The following is a 14,955-nucleotide window of genomic DNA, read 5'->3' as shown; positions in this document are numbered from 1 at the left end:
GGAGTGCAGCGGCGCAACCTCGGCTCACTGCAACTTCTGCCTCCTGGGCTCAAGCGATTCTCCTGCCTCAGCCTCCCAAGTAGCTGTGACTACAGGCACGCGCCACCACACCCAGCTAGTTTATATACACATATATATAGAGAGAGAGAGAGACGGAGTTTCGCTCTTGTTACCCAGGCTGGAGTGCAATGGCGCGATTTCGGCTCACCACAACCTCCACCTCCTGGGCTCAGGCAATTCTCCTGCCTCAGCCTCCTAAGTAGCTGGGATTACAGGCACGCGCCACCACACCCAGCTAGTTTTTTGTATTTTTAGTAGAGACGGGGTTTCACCATGTTGACCAGGATGGTCTCGATCTCTCGACCTCATGATCCACCCACCTCAGCCTCCCAAAGTGCTGGGATTACAAGCTTGAGCCACCGTGCCCAGCCGTTTTTATATTTTTAATAGAGATGGGGTTTCACCATGTTGACCAGGATGGCCTCGATCTCTTGAACTCGTGATCTGCCCACCTCAGCCTCCCAAAATGCTGGGATTACAGGCGTCAGCCACCGCACCCGGCCTGTGATTTTTTTTTTTTATTTGAGTACCCTAATATGTCTTTTCAGGAACAAATGCATTGCATCCTAGGCGGCAATGTTACTTCTGTTTATTTGGACCTATCTTAAAATTATACTTTGTTACTGAAAATTGTAACTTCTAGCACTTGATCATTTTTCTTTTTTCCTTCTAAAGAGTTTTTCAGGAACCTGTGACCACATTTTGGTTTTGTTCGCGTTTTGTTTTTTAGACAGGGTATCACTCTGTCGCACAGGCTGGAGTACAGCGGTATAACCTCAGCTCACTCCAGCCTCAACCTCCTGGGTTCAAGTGATCCTCTCACTTCAGCCTCACCAGGAGCTGGTACTACAGGTGTGCACCACCTCGCCCAGCTAGTTTTATTTTATTTTTTTAGAAATGGGGCTCACTATGTTGCCCAGGCTGGTCTCTAAATCCAGGACTTAAAGGATCCTCCCACTCATCCGCCCAAAGTGCTAGGATTACAGGTATTAGCCCTTAAGCTCAGCCTATAACTTAATTGTAAATGTTATAAAAATGTTTATTGAAAAGCCAATAAAAGCCCCTGAGTAAAACTGGCCTCATACCTGTCTACACAGTGCCTGTACAGGGTTCCTGACCTGTGGTAAGTAAAGAATGTCACTTTCTGACAGGCTCAGGAGCCCCAGGTTATCTTGGGACCTCAAGAGGAGACAAATTTACCCAAACTCACATTGGTATTTGTATCTGACAGCACAAACCCAGGGCTGGGCTCAAGGCTTTTAAAAAGTCTTATCTGAGATTCCTTATAAAACAAAGTTCTATAAAAGCCAATTATAGCCGGGCTCGGTGGCTCAAGCCTGTAATCCCAGCACTTTGGGAGACCGAGGCGGGTGGATCACGAGGTCAAGAGATCGAGACCATCCTGGTCAACATGGTGAAACCCCGTCTCTACTAAAAATACGAAAAATTAGCTGGGCATGGTGGCACGTGCCTGTAATCCCAGCTACTCAGGAGGCTGAGGCAGGAGAATTGCCTGAACCCAGGAGGCGGAGGTTGCGGTGAGCCGAGATCGTGCCATTGCACTCCAGCCTGGGTAACAAGAGTGAAACTCCGTCTCAAAAAAAAAAAAAAAAAAAAAATGTTTATTGTATGTTTTTCTTCCTGAATTTGTGAAACTTATTGACCCTTCCTGTTGCTCTTGTTTTTGTTTTCTTACTTAACTTCATGCACAAACAGCTCCCCTCCCATCCCAACAGCTAACTCTGACCAAAAGGAAGAAAGAGTTTTTTTGACCTAGGGGAAAACCAAACTAAATAAACAAAAAGAAAAAAAAAAAAAAACAGTGCCTGCCTCAAGCTGAGCACAGAGCAGCCTCATGCACATAAAGCCCCAGCACGGCCTGTGGCACACAGCACATGGCAACATGCAGCCAGCACTGCCTGCCAGCAACGTTTACAGGAAGGTGGCCAAAAGCTCACCATCAGTGTCATGACTGTGGGCCCAGGTCCTCTGAGTCTACATTTGACTCATGTGTGGGTCAGCAAGACACAACCTGCCAACAAAAGGCATGAGGTCCTGGGGACTGCCACCAAAGGCCCAATACGGACTTGATACCCCAGTCTGCTGGCCTGGCCCCTCCTGATCTCAGGACCCTAGTCATAAAGCCTCTAAGAGCCATCAGGGGTCTCCCAGGACAAAGGAATGGAGGTATCCTGGAGAACAGTATATTGTATGGAGTCCTCAGAAGAACACATCTCAATAGTCCCCAACTTCTGACTCCTGGTTTCCTAGTGTCCCCTGGCACCCCAACCCCTTCCTCTGAAGCAAAGATATATGACCCACGAGGAAGCTCTGTTGAAAAACACCAAATAGGCCGGGCGCGGTGGCTCAAGCCTGTAATCCCAGCACTTTGGGAGGCCGAGGCGGGTGGATCACGAGGTCGAGAGATCGAGACTATCCTGGTCAACATGGTGAAACCCCGTCTCTACTAAAAATACAAAAAATTAGCTGGGCATGGTGGCGCGTGCCTATAATCCCAGCTACTCGGGAGGCTGAGGCAGGAGAATTGCCTGAACCCAGGAGGCAGAGGTTGCGGTGAGCCGAGATCGCGCCATTGCACTCCAGCCTGGGTAACAAGAGCGAAACTCCATCTCAAAAAAAAAAAAAAAAAAAAAAAAAAAAAAAGAAAGAAAAACACCAAATAAGCTAGAAGTGGGAATATCTGTCTGCAATTCTTGGACCTTGAAAGGTCCTTTGGGTCACCTGGCCCCCCATCTGCACAGCACTGGCTCCCCAGCCAGAGGGAAGGTCAGCCTCCAGGCTAAGCCCCCACCTCAGAAGCCTAGGCCCCAATCTGGGAGCTCTGGAGCAAAATCATCCTCTGAAAACACCCCAGAGGAAAGTAGGCAAGCCTTACTGTCAGAAAGGTGGGTTCACACTCCAGCTCTGCCACAGACCCACCATGTGCCCTGAGACAAAACACTACTGTTCTGAACCCCCATTTCCTCATCTGCAAAATGGAAATGATGCCACCTAGCTTGCAGAACTGTCTTAAGAAACAAAAAGAAAATGTACAGTGGTAGTACTGAAAGTACCTAATTGTTGTTTTTGATAATAAATGGCCCCTGTGGACCCAGATGTCAGAGGGTCATCATGGCTGATTACGGACTAACTTATGTGTCATGCATCAGCTCTGTGAAGCTTCTCAACAACCTACAGTGCAGGAGGTACTATAGTGCCCATTTTGCAGATAAGGAAACCAAGGCTGAGGAGCTTAAACAATGCCTAAGTAACTTGCCCAAGATGACAAGTTGGTACCTAGCAGTCCCTGTGCCAGCTCCCAACCCCTAGGGTTCCCCCAAGGGTATCCAGACAGGATAATGCTCACTTGGCACAGCGGACCCAGTTGATGTGCTGGCTCAGGGAGAACAGGAATTTCTGGCGATGAGTTGACCACACTTTGACTGTCTTGTCGTCAGAGGCTGTCACGAAGGACTGGCCATCACTGCAGAAGTGGACACTCCTCACGGTGGCTGTGTGTGCACGAAACGAGGTTGACTCACCTTTGCTAAAAGGACAGGCATCCAAGAGTGAGGAACCCCACACAGTGACATGAAAGCGCACAAGCACATCAAAGCTCTCCCTACTCCTCAAGCGCCATCCCAAAGTCAGCCAAGCCCGAGTACCACAGGCTCCACAAGGGAAGGCCAGAGCTTCTCCAACAGGAGCAGAGCACCGCCCCCAGGCCACCTGCATGAACACAGCATCAGACGGCATTCTTAGGGATAGATGGAGTCAGCCAAGAACTCCTCTCCCAGCCCTGAGGGGAGGGCTCCAATTGCAGCCCGTCTCTGATGGCACCTCTTACAAAGCAGAGAAGTCCCACTATGACCAGTCCAGAGCCAAGCTAAGGGAGCTGGGCGGGGATGGCTCTGGTACCAGGGCCCCAGACTTTGACAAGCCTCCTCAAAGTCTACAACTCACACATTGGGTACCCAGAGGCGAACAGTCTTGTCTCTGGAGCCGGAGGCAAGCAGGTGTCCCGAAGGAGAGAAGTTCACACAGGTGACAGCATCCTTGTGGCCAGTGAAGCGGTAGGCACGTGACTGGGGCTTCATGTGCCAGACCATGAGGCATGAGTCCATGGAGCCGCTGGCTGAGGACAGTGGGTGATGCTATGACCCACAGCGTTAATGGGCTCCAAGCCTCCACCAAGACATTGGAGAGGCAGGGGGAGCAGCTGGCCTAGCTCCACCTTCCCCGGCATCCAGAAACAGGACCATGAGAAGTCTCCCATGGGGCAGGGCACATCTTGAGGTGTGGTCTGGAGGTGGAGAGCCTATGGCCCAGAGTTCTCCAAGGAGCACACCCACATGGGAACAAGACCTAGGTCCTTCCCATGCCAGCCCAGAACTGCAATCTGGGAAAACTCATCCCCATGGGGCCCGGAGTCTCCCCATCAACACATCCTGAGGGCACCAGAGAGCAAGTCCTCTCTGGCTAGGGAGCCAGCCCCTCCCATTAAGAGGGCCTAACTCAGTATGAAGCCTAATGGAGGTCCCCAAAACTGACCAAAAATGACCTCGGTTCTCTCTTAACCTTTAAACACCAGAGACCAGCAGCCTCTGGCAGGGGGCCTTGATGACAGGATGAAGGGGCAAGCCTCTGCAGGAACCAGAAAGCGCAGTCATAAAGGCTGTGTGCAAAACCTCATGCAACCAAGGAAAGGGGGCACTCAGCTGCAGCACAAGGGCAGTGGGGGTGAGAGGGTGCCTGGCCCTGCGCAACAGCCTTCTCACCGACAAGGCTCTTCAACAAGAAGGTGTGCCTTATTACTGTGGGCAACAGAATCAATAAAGCTTCAAGGAAAAGAAGTCTGTTTTAGGGCCCACTCCAAAAGACAGACCAAAAAGGTGGCTAGGGTGTGCAGGAAAAGGCCCAGATCCCAGTCCCACCCTCAAGAGCTGTGTGGCCTCAGCAAGTCCCCTAACCTCTCTGACCCGCAGGCTCTGCATGTAAAACAGAGCTCATGAAGCCCAGTGCCCAAAGAGCTGGCACACAGAGGGGGAGGACAATGAGTGATGCTATGACCCACAGCTTTAATGGGCTTCAAGCCTCCACCAAGACATTGGAGAGGCAGGGGGAGCAACTGGCCCAGCTCCACCTTCCCCGGCATCCACAAACAGGACCGTGAGAAGGTCTCAACAGAGCTGTGTGGTTCTTGCTGTGCTCTGCTCCCCGCTCACCACACCTCAGAGGTAAAAACTGGCCTTTTCAGCTCATAACCTAGCGCCTAGACAAAATGCCTCTTCTTACCCAGCTGCTTCGTTTTGATACTGAAGTCCACACAGGTAACTGCATCTCGGTGGCCCTTAAAATGCCTTTCCAGCGAGGGGTCCTCCTGAGGGAGAGCCAAGGTCAAATATGGGAAGCCTGGGTGAGGAAGGGAGTTCTCCAGGGCCAGCACTCTTCCTACAACAGCCGGGGGTGGGGGGGGGGGCAGCGATATGATCTTCTATCAAGAAAATCCTAAGGAATCCACTAAAAACTATTCAAATTAATACATCAACTGTGGAAAAGCTTCGACAAAAACAAAAAAAAGAACAAATGAGTTCAGCAAGGTGGCAGGATATAAAAATCAAGACACAAAAATAGTCTTTTCTGTACACTAGCAGTGAACAATCCAAAAAACAGAACTATTTAATTTTATATATAAAAAATGAAATAGGAATAATTTAACAAAAGAAGTGCAGGACTTGTACAGTGACAATGACAAAACTTCCCTGAGAGAAAAGAAAGAACACTTAAATAATGGAAAGACATTCCATGTTCATGAACAGGAAGACTTACAAAGATACAATACTCTTCAGATTGAGCTACAGATTCCACATAATTCCTATCAAAATCCCAGGTGTCTTTTTTTGCAGAAACTGTCAAGCTCATTCCAAAATTCACATGAAAATGCAAGATACAGGAGGCTGAGACAGGAGAATTGCCTGAACCCAGGAGGCAGAGGTAGCAGTGAGCTGAGATCGCGCCATTGCACTCCAGCCTGGGTAACAAGAGTGAAACTCCGTCTCAAAAAAAAAAAAAAAAGAAACAAAGAAAATGCAAGATATCCAGAATAAAACAAAACAATCTTAAAAAAAAAAAAAAAAAAAAACACTGTGGAAAGCAATTTGGCAGTTCCTCAAAAAGTTAAATATAGGCCAGGTACAAACGCTCACACCTCTAATCCCCATACTTTGGGAGGCTGAGGCAAGAGGATCACTTGAAGCCAGGAATTCAAGACCAACCTGGGCAACACAGCAAAATCCTGTCCCTACAAAAAAATTAAAGAATTAGCCAGGTGGAGTGGCTTGTGTCTGTAGTCCCAGATACTCAGAAGGCTGAAGTGGGAGGACTGCTTGAGCACAAGAATTCAAGGTTGCCGGGCGCGGTGGCTCACGTCTGTAATCCCAGCACTTTGGGAGGCCGAGGCGGGTGGATCACGAGGTTGAGAGATCAAGACCATCCTGGTCAACGTGGTGAAACCCCGTCTCTACTAAAAATACAAAAAATTAGCTGGGCATGGTGGCGCGTGCCTGTAGTCCCAGCTACTCAGGAGGCTGAGGCAGGAGAATTGCCTGAACCCAGGAGGCGGAGGTTGCGGTGAGCCGAGATCGTGCCATTGCACTCCAGCCTGGGTAACAAGAGCGACACTCTGTCTCAAAAAAAAAAAAAAAAAAAAAAAGAATTCAAGGTTACAGTGAGCTCTGATCACACCACTGATCACACACAGAGCAAGACTCTGACTCTTTAAAAAAAAAAAAAAAAAAAAGTAGTTAACCTGGCACAGTGGCTCATGCCTGTAATCCCAGCACTTTGGGAGGCAAAGGCAGGCGGATCACCTGTGGTCAGGAGTTCAAGACCAGCCTGGCCAACATGGCGAAACCCCCACCTCTACTAAAAATACAAAAATTAGCTGGGTATGGTGGCAGGTGCCCATAGTCCCAGCTATTTGGGAGGCTGAGGCAGGAGAACTGCCTGAACCTGGGAGGAGGAGGTTGCAGTGAGCCAAGATCAAACTACTGCACTTCAGCCTGGCCAGTGGAGTTAGACTCTGTCTCAAAAAAATAAATAAATGAATATATACATATAGTTAAACATGGTTAGCAAATGACCCAGCAATTCTAGGTAAATACTCAAAAGTGTTGAAAACATGGTTTATGCAAGAACTTGTACAAAAATGTTCAGAGCAGCATTTTTCTTAATAGCCAACAAATGAATGAACCCAAATGTCCATCAACACATGAATGAATAAACCAAATGCAGCATATCCGTACTACAGAATAGTATACAGCCATTAAGAAGGACTGAGTGCTGATACTCGCTGCAACATGGATGAACCTTGAAAACATGCTAAGTGAAAGAAATCAAACACGAAAGGCCACATTTTGTCTAATTCCATTCATGTGGAAAGTTCAGAATAGTCAAATCTATAGAGATAGAAAGTATTAATATACTAGTGATTGTCAAGGGTTGGGAGAAAATAGGGAAAGGGAAGCAGCAACGAGCGTGACTGTCACTGAGCATGGGGTTTCTTTTTGGGATGATGAATATATTCTGGAATTAGTGACTATAGTTGCACAATACTGTGAATGTACTAAAAACTACTGAACTGTACACTTTAAGAGGTGAATTCTATGGTATGTGAATATCTTAGTAAAAGCCTAGAGAGAGAAAATAGGAACCTTACAGCATCCCCCCACCCCATCTCAGGAATCAGATCCTATCACCTCAATGCCACCACAGACTGGCCAGTGAACCCAAAAGGTCAGCCCTGGACAGGTCCCCATGGCATCACCACCACCTCCACTCTACCCATCATCAGAGAAAGAGCAAGGCCATTCAGGACATTGCTTAGGAAAACAGCAGAAAGAATATTCCAGAGGCTATCTCCATCCAATAGCAGCTTGTGTCTCAATGCTTGAAGGTTGTAATTCAGCCATCCAAACAACTCCCCCTACTCTAAATATCAGAAACCTCAAGGGAGGGAACATTTTGGGTGCTCCAGGGAGCCCAAAGCCTCCTCCTGGGAAAGGATATCCTTGGGGCACAGCAAAGCCACTGCCACCCTACAGAGCAGTAACTAGAACAAAGGCCCTATGGCCTTGTGCCCAGCTCCACCCCTAACACACCTATCAGAGTCTCCTTTCAACAACAAAGGGAGTAGCAGCTGGGGGACAGCCCCCAACAGAGCCTTCTGCTCTCACCTGAGCTTCTTGAAAGAACATGGGTAAGAGTGCCCGCCTCTAGGCTCAGTGGGAAGAGGCAAGTCCAAGTCCACCCCTGACCGGTAGGTCCCGTGATACTTCTCAACATCACCTCCCCTCTGTATCTCCCTGCATGTGGGCCTCATCTCCCTCAACAGTGGTTTGTACATGCGAGGACATGAAGGGAGGTAGAGTACCAGATTAGGAGTCAAAAGGTCTGGATCCTAGCCTAAACTCTCCGTCCAGGTCCTGAAGTACCTCAGGGCATCACAGGCTACCACCCAGCCTCCCTGACTCTCCTATCAGCCAGAGGGCCAGGCCCGTTCAAAGGAATCTCTCGAAATGAGGATCTCTGGAGGAGAGTGGACTCAAGAGAGGGCGGCTCTGCCCGGCTCACACTGCAGGCCCGGGCAACCCAGTGTCCTGCTGTATCCACGTGTTGGATCAGGGTGTACCCGCAACAGGACCCCATGCAGCCACCCAGTGCTAAGAACGGGGAGAAAGGCTAGAGAGGCACGATACTGGCCCCAGGTCACAAGTGAGTCAGGACGTGGTCGTGTGTCCCTCGCTAGGATGCAAACTATGGAGGCAGAAGCCTGTTTGTTCGCTCCAGAAACCCGGCGCAGGGCCTGGCACGTAGGAAGCGCTCAGAAAGTGCCCGACCCAGCGCCCCCTGCACAGACGGTAAGCTGAACCTGAAGAGGACCACCCTGGAACCCGGCACGTCACCCGCCCCTCGCAGCCATCGTTGTGGCCACTAGGCGCCCAATGTCCCAACGGGGAGACTGAGGTCTGGGGAGCTGCAGTCAGCGGAGCTTACCGCGCAGGGCGCAGCCATGGCGGGGCTGGCGGCACCGGAGGCTAAAGCGGTGGCGGTTGCAGTCGGTTCAGTTTCCGCGCCCCCAACGACCACCAATAGCAACGCGGGCCGCTTAGCCGCGCCACGCCCACCTCAATTAAAGGAGAAGCGCCTCAGCTTTTTGTCCCACGACTGGAGGCAGAGCTGTATGACCGGCCCCACAGTCTCTGTGCCCAGTTCCGTAAACCCAGACAACCCACAGACAGTGCCGCCAAAGGCCTCCGTCAGCCGCCACTCATTCCGCCTGAGAAATTAAGAGACCCAGGATGGGGGTTCACCCCACCGGCCAGTCTTCCGGCTGCTTTAACGGTGAGCGCAGCCTTCTGGGAAACGCAGTTCCAAGCCGCCCGCGCCCCTATGTCTGGAGGAAGTTGGAACTACACTTCCCAAGATGACGTGAGGGCGGGGCGGGTTTTACCACCCGAAGCGACGACCTTAAGGATCCGGGAAGCGGAGGACAAGTGGGTTGCTGTGATCAGGTTGCATTAAAGCATCCGCGCGCACCGGCCCAGCCAGGTTTTCCCGCAGGAACCTATTGATAACTGAGTATTCGCCTTTCGGGAACTCTCAATGGTTCGCCCGTCCGAACGTTCTTAAGACAAGTGTCGATTTTAAAGAACATAAGTTACTTGGAGTCACAACCATGGAGTGGAGAGATCTAGGTTCGATTCCCAGTTCTCGCCCTGATTGGCTGTGTGATCTCAGGAAAAACGCTTCTCCTCTGTCCACCAGTTTACCCATTTGTAACACTAGGGAGTGTGGTGCAGCCCGGCCCTGTCAGGACAGGATCCTCCGTCCAAGTCCTCAAGTGCCTCAGGGCATCACAGGCTGCCACCCAGCCTCCCTGACTCTCCAGTCAGCCAGAGGGCCAGGCCCGTTCAAAGGAATCTCTTGAAATGAGACCCTTCAGGCCTGACAAGCTGTTAGAAATCCAGTCTTTAAAAGAAGGAGAGGCCGGGGACGGTGGCTTACACCTGTAATCCCAGCACTTTGAAAGCCACTTAGGGAGGCTGAGGTAGGTGGGTCACCTGAGGTCAAAAGTTTGAGACCAGCCTGGCCAACATAGTGAAACCCCCATCTCTACTAAAAATACAAAAATTAGACGGGCGTGGTGGTGTGTGCCTGTAATCCCAGCTAGGCGGGAGGCTGAGGCAGAATTGCTTGAACTCGAGAGGCAGAGGTTGCAATGAGCCAAGATGGTACCACTGCACTCCAGCCTGGGGGACATTCATTCCATATCAATAAATAAATAAAATTAAAATAAATAAACAAGGAGGCAATCCAGGGGCCTGGCCACCAGAGGCCATCCTTACTCACTTTCTGCAGTCAGAAGGCCCAGTGTCTGTAAATTTTTCCTTTACCCCGCCTCCCTGCAAGCATTTTCTCAACCTGCAACTGACCTAAACTGGATGTTTTGCAAGATTCAAGGCAGGCCAACTGGGCCAAACTCCAGCATTGATTGCAAGCTGGCCAGGCCCTGAGGTTTCTTGCTACATATTGAGACCTGAGATCGTGTCACTGGATCTGCAAACCAGAGTTCAGTTCAGTAAACTCAGAAACTGGCACATGGAGTTGGCATGTGTCATCACAGCAAAGGCCAGACACAAGAAAGGAGGATACATTTCATCCAGTTATCACTGTGATTTGGCATAGAATTGTTTTTTTTACATTAGAAATGTTCATACTAATTTAACGTAGACACAATCAAATTCTCCTTAAAACAACACACCCTGAAATTGTTCAAAACTGTTCAAAGGACAATTTTCTTTTTTTTTTATGTTTGGCATTCTTTTTTTTTTTTTTTTTTTTTTTTTTTTTTTTTTTTTTGAGACAGAGTCTTGCTCTGTCACCTAGCCTGGAGTACAGTGGCATGATCTAGGCTCACTGTAAACTCTGCTTCCTGGGCTCAAGTGATTCTCCTGCCTCAGAACAGTTTTACTTAGTGTTAGAACAGCTCAGAAGAGTGGGTAGCCCCTCTCCGTAGGCAGGTCATCCTGTTAAGTGCTCAGCTCTCAACAGAGAGGAGGCCCTGGAGAGGGTGGCGCCCGTCCGAAGGCAAGTCATTCGGACATCTCTGCAGGTCTCTGAAGCTCTAAGCAGAGAGGGTAGCTCCTCTCTGCTGCAGGTCACCTCTGAAGCTCTCAGCAGAGAGGGTACTCCTCTCGGCAGCTGGTCATCCCGTCCCGTCGTCTCTGCCCTCTTCATCCTCTGGCCATCCTCTGTTCTACTCTGGCTGAATCCAGGGCTTTTATGGACCTCAAAGGAGAGGTAGTGTGTGCCGATTGATCCATGGGCAGCCATGGGTGGGCCCAGGAGAGGCACCATGAGTCCCCACTCCCCACTCCATGGGACTGGCAGCCTGGCCCCCAGCCTTCAGGCCTTCTCTGGCCTGAAGATGGGGCGTTACTGGGGACCTTTCCCCTTTCATCCAGGACTCTGTCTGCCTCCCACTGTCATTCAAGGCTCCAGGGCTCAGCCCCAACCCTGCTCTGAGATTGGAGCAGGTACCAGAAGTGGAGAGAGGCCAGATAGTGGGAGCAGACACCCCCCGCGCCTGCAGGGATGAGGGCAGCAGGGGTGTCCATCTTGGGGCTCCTGAGGGTGCAGGCTGCAAAGACGTCCAGGTCCTGCGCCTAGGAGGATGGCCAGAGCTGCACCCAGGGAGGCACATCCTGCTTGCTCCTGGCCCTCCCGCAAGAGCACAAGGAGGCTGGGATCCACAGCTGCAGTTTGGGTGGCTGTAGCCCCGCCCAGGAGGGTGGGACTCCTGCCTGCTTCTTAGAGCAGGAGCCTCTGGGCAGCTGCAGTGGCACTCCAGGAACTCCCACCCCAACTCAGAAGGGGCAGGGCTCCCAGGGCTCCCACCAGCTCCATGGTGTGTGCAGCTCGAGCCACGCTTCCCTGCTGCAGCCAGCCTGATGGCATAGCCGTTGCCATCAATATCAAGTGTTTTAAGCTTCGTATATTTGACAGACATCCCAAACGCAAATTATAAGTTCAGTCTGCATTTTTTTATATTAGTCTCCCGAAGTCCTGAAGAGAAATATTAGACTTCTTTGAGATAAGTGATAAAATCACACAGGAAATACTGTCAAATATGAAATGTTGTTTAACCTTCTTTGGATTATATTTATATGAATGTGTTATTATGTGTTCCAGAGTTGTGTGAAATTCCTGTGATTCTGATATGTCTTAGCTTATATTATCAGAAGTAATTATGGGCTGAGCTAGGTGGCTCACCCCTATAACCCAGCTCTTTGGGAGGCCAAGGAAGGCGTATCAGCTGGAGTCAGGAGGTCGAGACCAGCCAGGCCAATATGGTGAAACCCCGACTCTACTAAAAATACAAAAATTACCTGGGTGTCATGGTAGGCACCTGTAATCCCAGCTACTTGGGAGGCTGAGGCAGGAGAATTGCTTGAACCCAGGAGGCAGAGGTTGCACTGAGCTTCAATTGTGCCATTGCACTCCAGCCTGGGTGACAAGAGCTAAACTATATCTCGAAAAAAAAAAAGAAGAAGCAATTTTGGTTATAATGTAAAATTCTTGTATGCCACAGAAGTAACCAGATTTTCTTATTGATTGTGTCTTTAACTGTGACTGATCTCAGACTTTATCATCCATGGTTATTTTACTTTTTCTTTTCTTTCTTTCTTTTTTTTTTTTTTTTTTTTTTTTTTGAGACAGAGTTTCACTCTTATTGCCCAGGCTGGCATACAATGGTACAATCTCAGCTCACCGCAACCTCTGCCTCCTGGTTCAAGCAATTCTCCTGCCTCAGCCTCCCGAGTAGCTGGGATTGCAGGCATCCGGCACCATGCCTGGCTAATTTTTGTATTTTTAGTAGAGATGGGTTTTCACCATGTTGGCCAGGCTAGTCTCAAACTCCTGACCTCAGGTGATCTACCCGCCTGGGCCTCCCAAAGTGCTAGGATTACAGGCGTGAGCCACCACGCCCAGCCCAGTTGTTTTATTCTTATCCTTTCAAAAGATGTTTTTTTATACTCAGCTATAGGACTCAGACAGGTGCTCTTGAATGCAAGTTTTTGATAACTTTGGAGACTGACAATAGAATAGAGAAAAATCTTCCAAGACTCCCATGGAGAGCTGAAGTGTTCATGAATATCAAATAGAACAGGAGTTAACTGTATGGACTAAACTATTGGAAGACTGAAAAAATCCTTCTATGACTTTTTGCTTAAAACATTACTTATCTTTTGTTTTGTCTTTCAGAGCCAAGAAAACCTTTTTTTTCGAGACAGTCTTTGTCTCCCAGGCTGGAATGCAGTGGTATGATCTTGACTCACTGCAACCTCCACCTAACAGGTTCAAGCAACTCTCGTGCCTAGCCTCCCAAGTAGCTGGGAGTACAAAGTTTACCACCACACTTGGCTAATTTTTGTATTTTTATTAGAGATGGGGTTTTGCTGTGTTGGCCAGGCTGGTCTCAAACTCCTGGCCTCAAGTGATCTGCCTGTCTCAGTCTCCCAAAGTGCTGGGATTCCAGGCATGAGCCACCCCCCTAGGCCCTGTTTTGAGCTATTTGCAGCTTTGTGCAGCAGCAATACCACAGACAAAGAGGTTTATCTGAGGCACAATTATTGCTAATTGAAACAATTGAGTAAAGTGTACTGCTATAATCTAAATTTTGATTTCTCTGTACCTGATTTTTCCAAATTTGGAAACTATTTGCGAGTATTTTTAACTTACGGCAAAATATTTATTTGCATAAGTGCAATAAGAATCTGTTTTCTTTTGTAACAGGACACATTGGAGACACTGGTTATTCTATCAAGGCTTTGACTGGAATGGCATGCTTTCAGATACAAACAGACTCCTTTAAGGAATCAAAGTTGACTTATAGAGCCAATAAAAGCCCCTGAGTAAAACTGGCCTCATACCTGTCTACACAGTGCCTGTACAGGGTTCCTGACCTGTGGTAAGTAAAGAATGTCACTTTCTGACAGGCTCAGGAGCCCCAGGTTATCTTGGGACCTCAAGAGGAGACAAATTTACCCAAACTCACATTGGTATTTGTATCTGACAGCACAAACCCAGGGCTGGGCTCAAGGCTTTTAAAAAGTCTTATCTGAGATTCCTTATAAAACAAAGTTCTATAAAAGCCAATTATAGCCGGGCTCGGTGGCTCAAGCCTGTAATCCCAGCACTTTGGGAGGCCGAGGCGGGTGGATCACGAGGTCAAGAGATCGAGACCATCCTGGTCAACATGGTGAAACCCCGTCTCTACGAAAAATACAAAAAATTAGCTGGGTGTGGTGGCATGTGCCTGTAGTCCCAGCTACTTGGGAGGCTGAGGCGGAAGAATTGCTTGAACCCAGGAGGCAGAGGTTGCAGTGAGCCAAGATTGTGCCACTGCACTCCAGCCTGGCGCCTGGTGACAGAGTGAGACTCTGTCTCAAAAAAAAAAAAAAAAAAGCCAATTATAAAAAGAGCTTATGTGATAAATAGTTATACTTGCTGCACTTTATACAAATAATCAGGGCAAGCATAAGACTAAAGCTTATTTTTGCAGACAAATCAGTCCTACCATGATTTGTCTTTTGTGCAAATGGGGACTGGAGAGACAGAAATTATGTTTCAAGATAAACCATAATACACTTGTTAGTAGATTCTAGTCTTGCCTAATGTTTTTCAATTTTTATTATTTGCTACAGTTTGGACTGAATTCTAAAATTTTTCCTGGCTACAAGTCTCCAAAATATTTTCTTTTTTTTTTTTTTCTTCTTTCTTTTCCTTTTTTCCCTATTTTCTCTGATTTGAAATCACTAAAACTTAAGCTGT

The 14,955-nt window shown here is 48.7% G+C and overlaps 1 protein-coding gene across 2 annotated transcripts in view; it reads right to left on the bottom strand.

Moving 5' to 3' along the window:
- The window catches only part of POC1A (POC1 centriolar protein A), an 85,654-nt gene extending 76,197 nt beyond the window's left edge, over positions 1-9,457 (bottom strand). Inside the window, exons 1-4 of one of the 2 annotated variants that reach the window (XM_003936591.2) lie at positions 9,115-9,457; positions 5,356-5,440; positions 4,024-4,195; positions 3,428-3,607 (exon numbers count right to left, since the gene is read on the bottom strand). In XM_003936591.2, the coding sequence (XP_003936640.1) occupies positions 3,428-3,607; positions 4,024-4,195; positions 5,356-5,440; positions 9,115-9,132 (455 nt within the window). In that variant the 5' untranslated portion in view covers positions 9,133-9,457. Of the gene's footprint in view, positions 1-3,427; positions 3,608-4,023; positions 4,196-5,355; positions 5,512-9,114 lie in introns of both variants that reach the window. The other variant, XM_003936593.3, reaches the window with a different exon arrangement.
- Positions 9,458-14,955: the final 5,498 nt, after the last annotated feature.

The sequence above is a fragment of the Saimiri boliviensis genome, chromosome 8 (assembly GCF_048565385.1).
Source record: "Saimiri boliviensis isolate mSaiBol1 chromosome 8, mSaiBol1.pri, whole genome shotgun sequence".
Lineage (NCBI taxonomy): Eukaryota > Metazoa > Chordata > Mammalia > Primates > Cebidae > Saimiri > Saimiri boliviensis.
The sequence above is the reverse complement of the archived record's forward strand: the minus strand, read 5'-3'. Positions and strand labels throughout refer to the sequence as shown.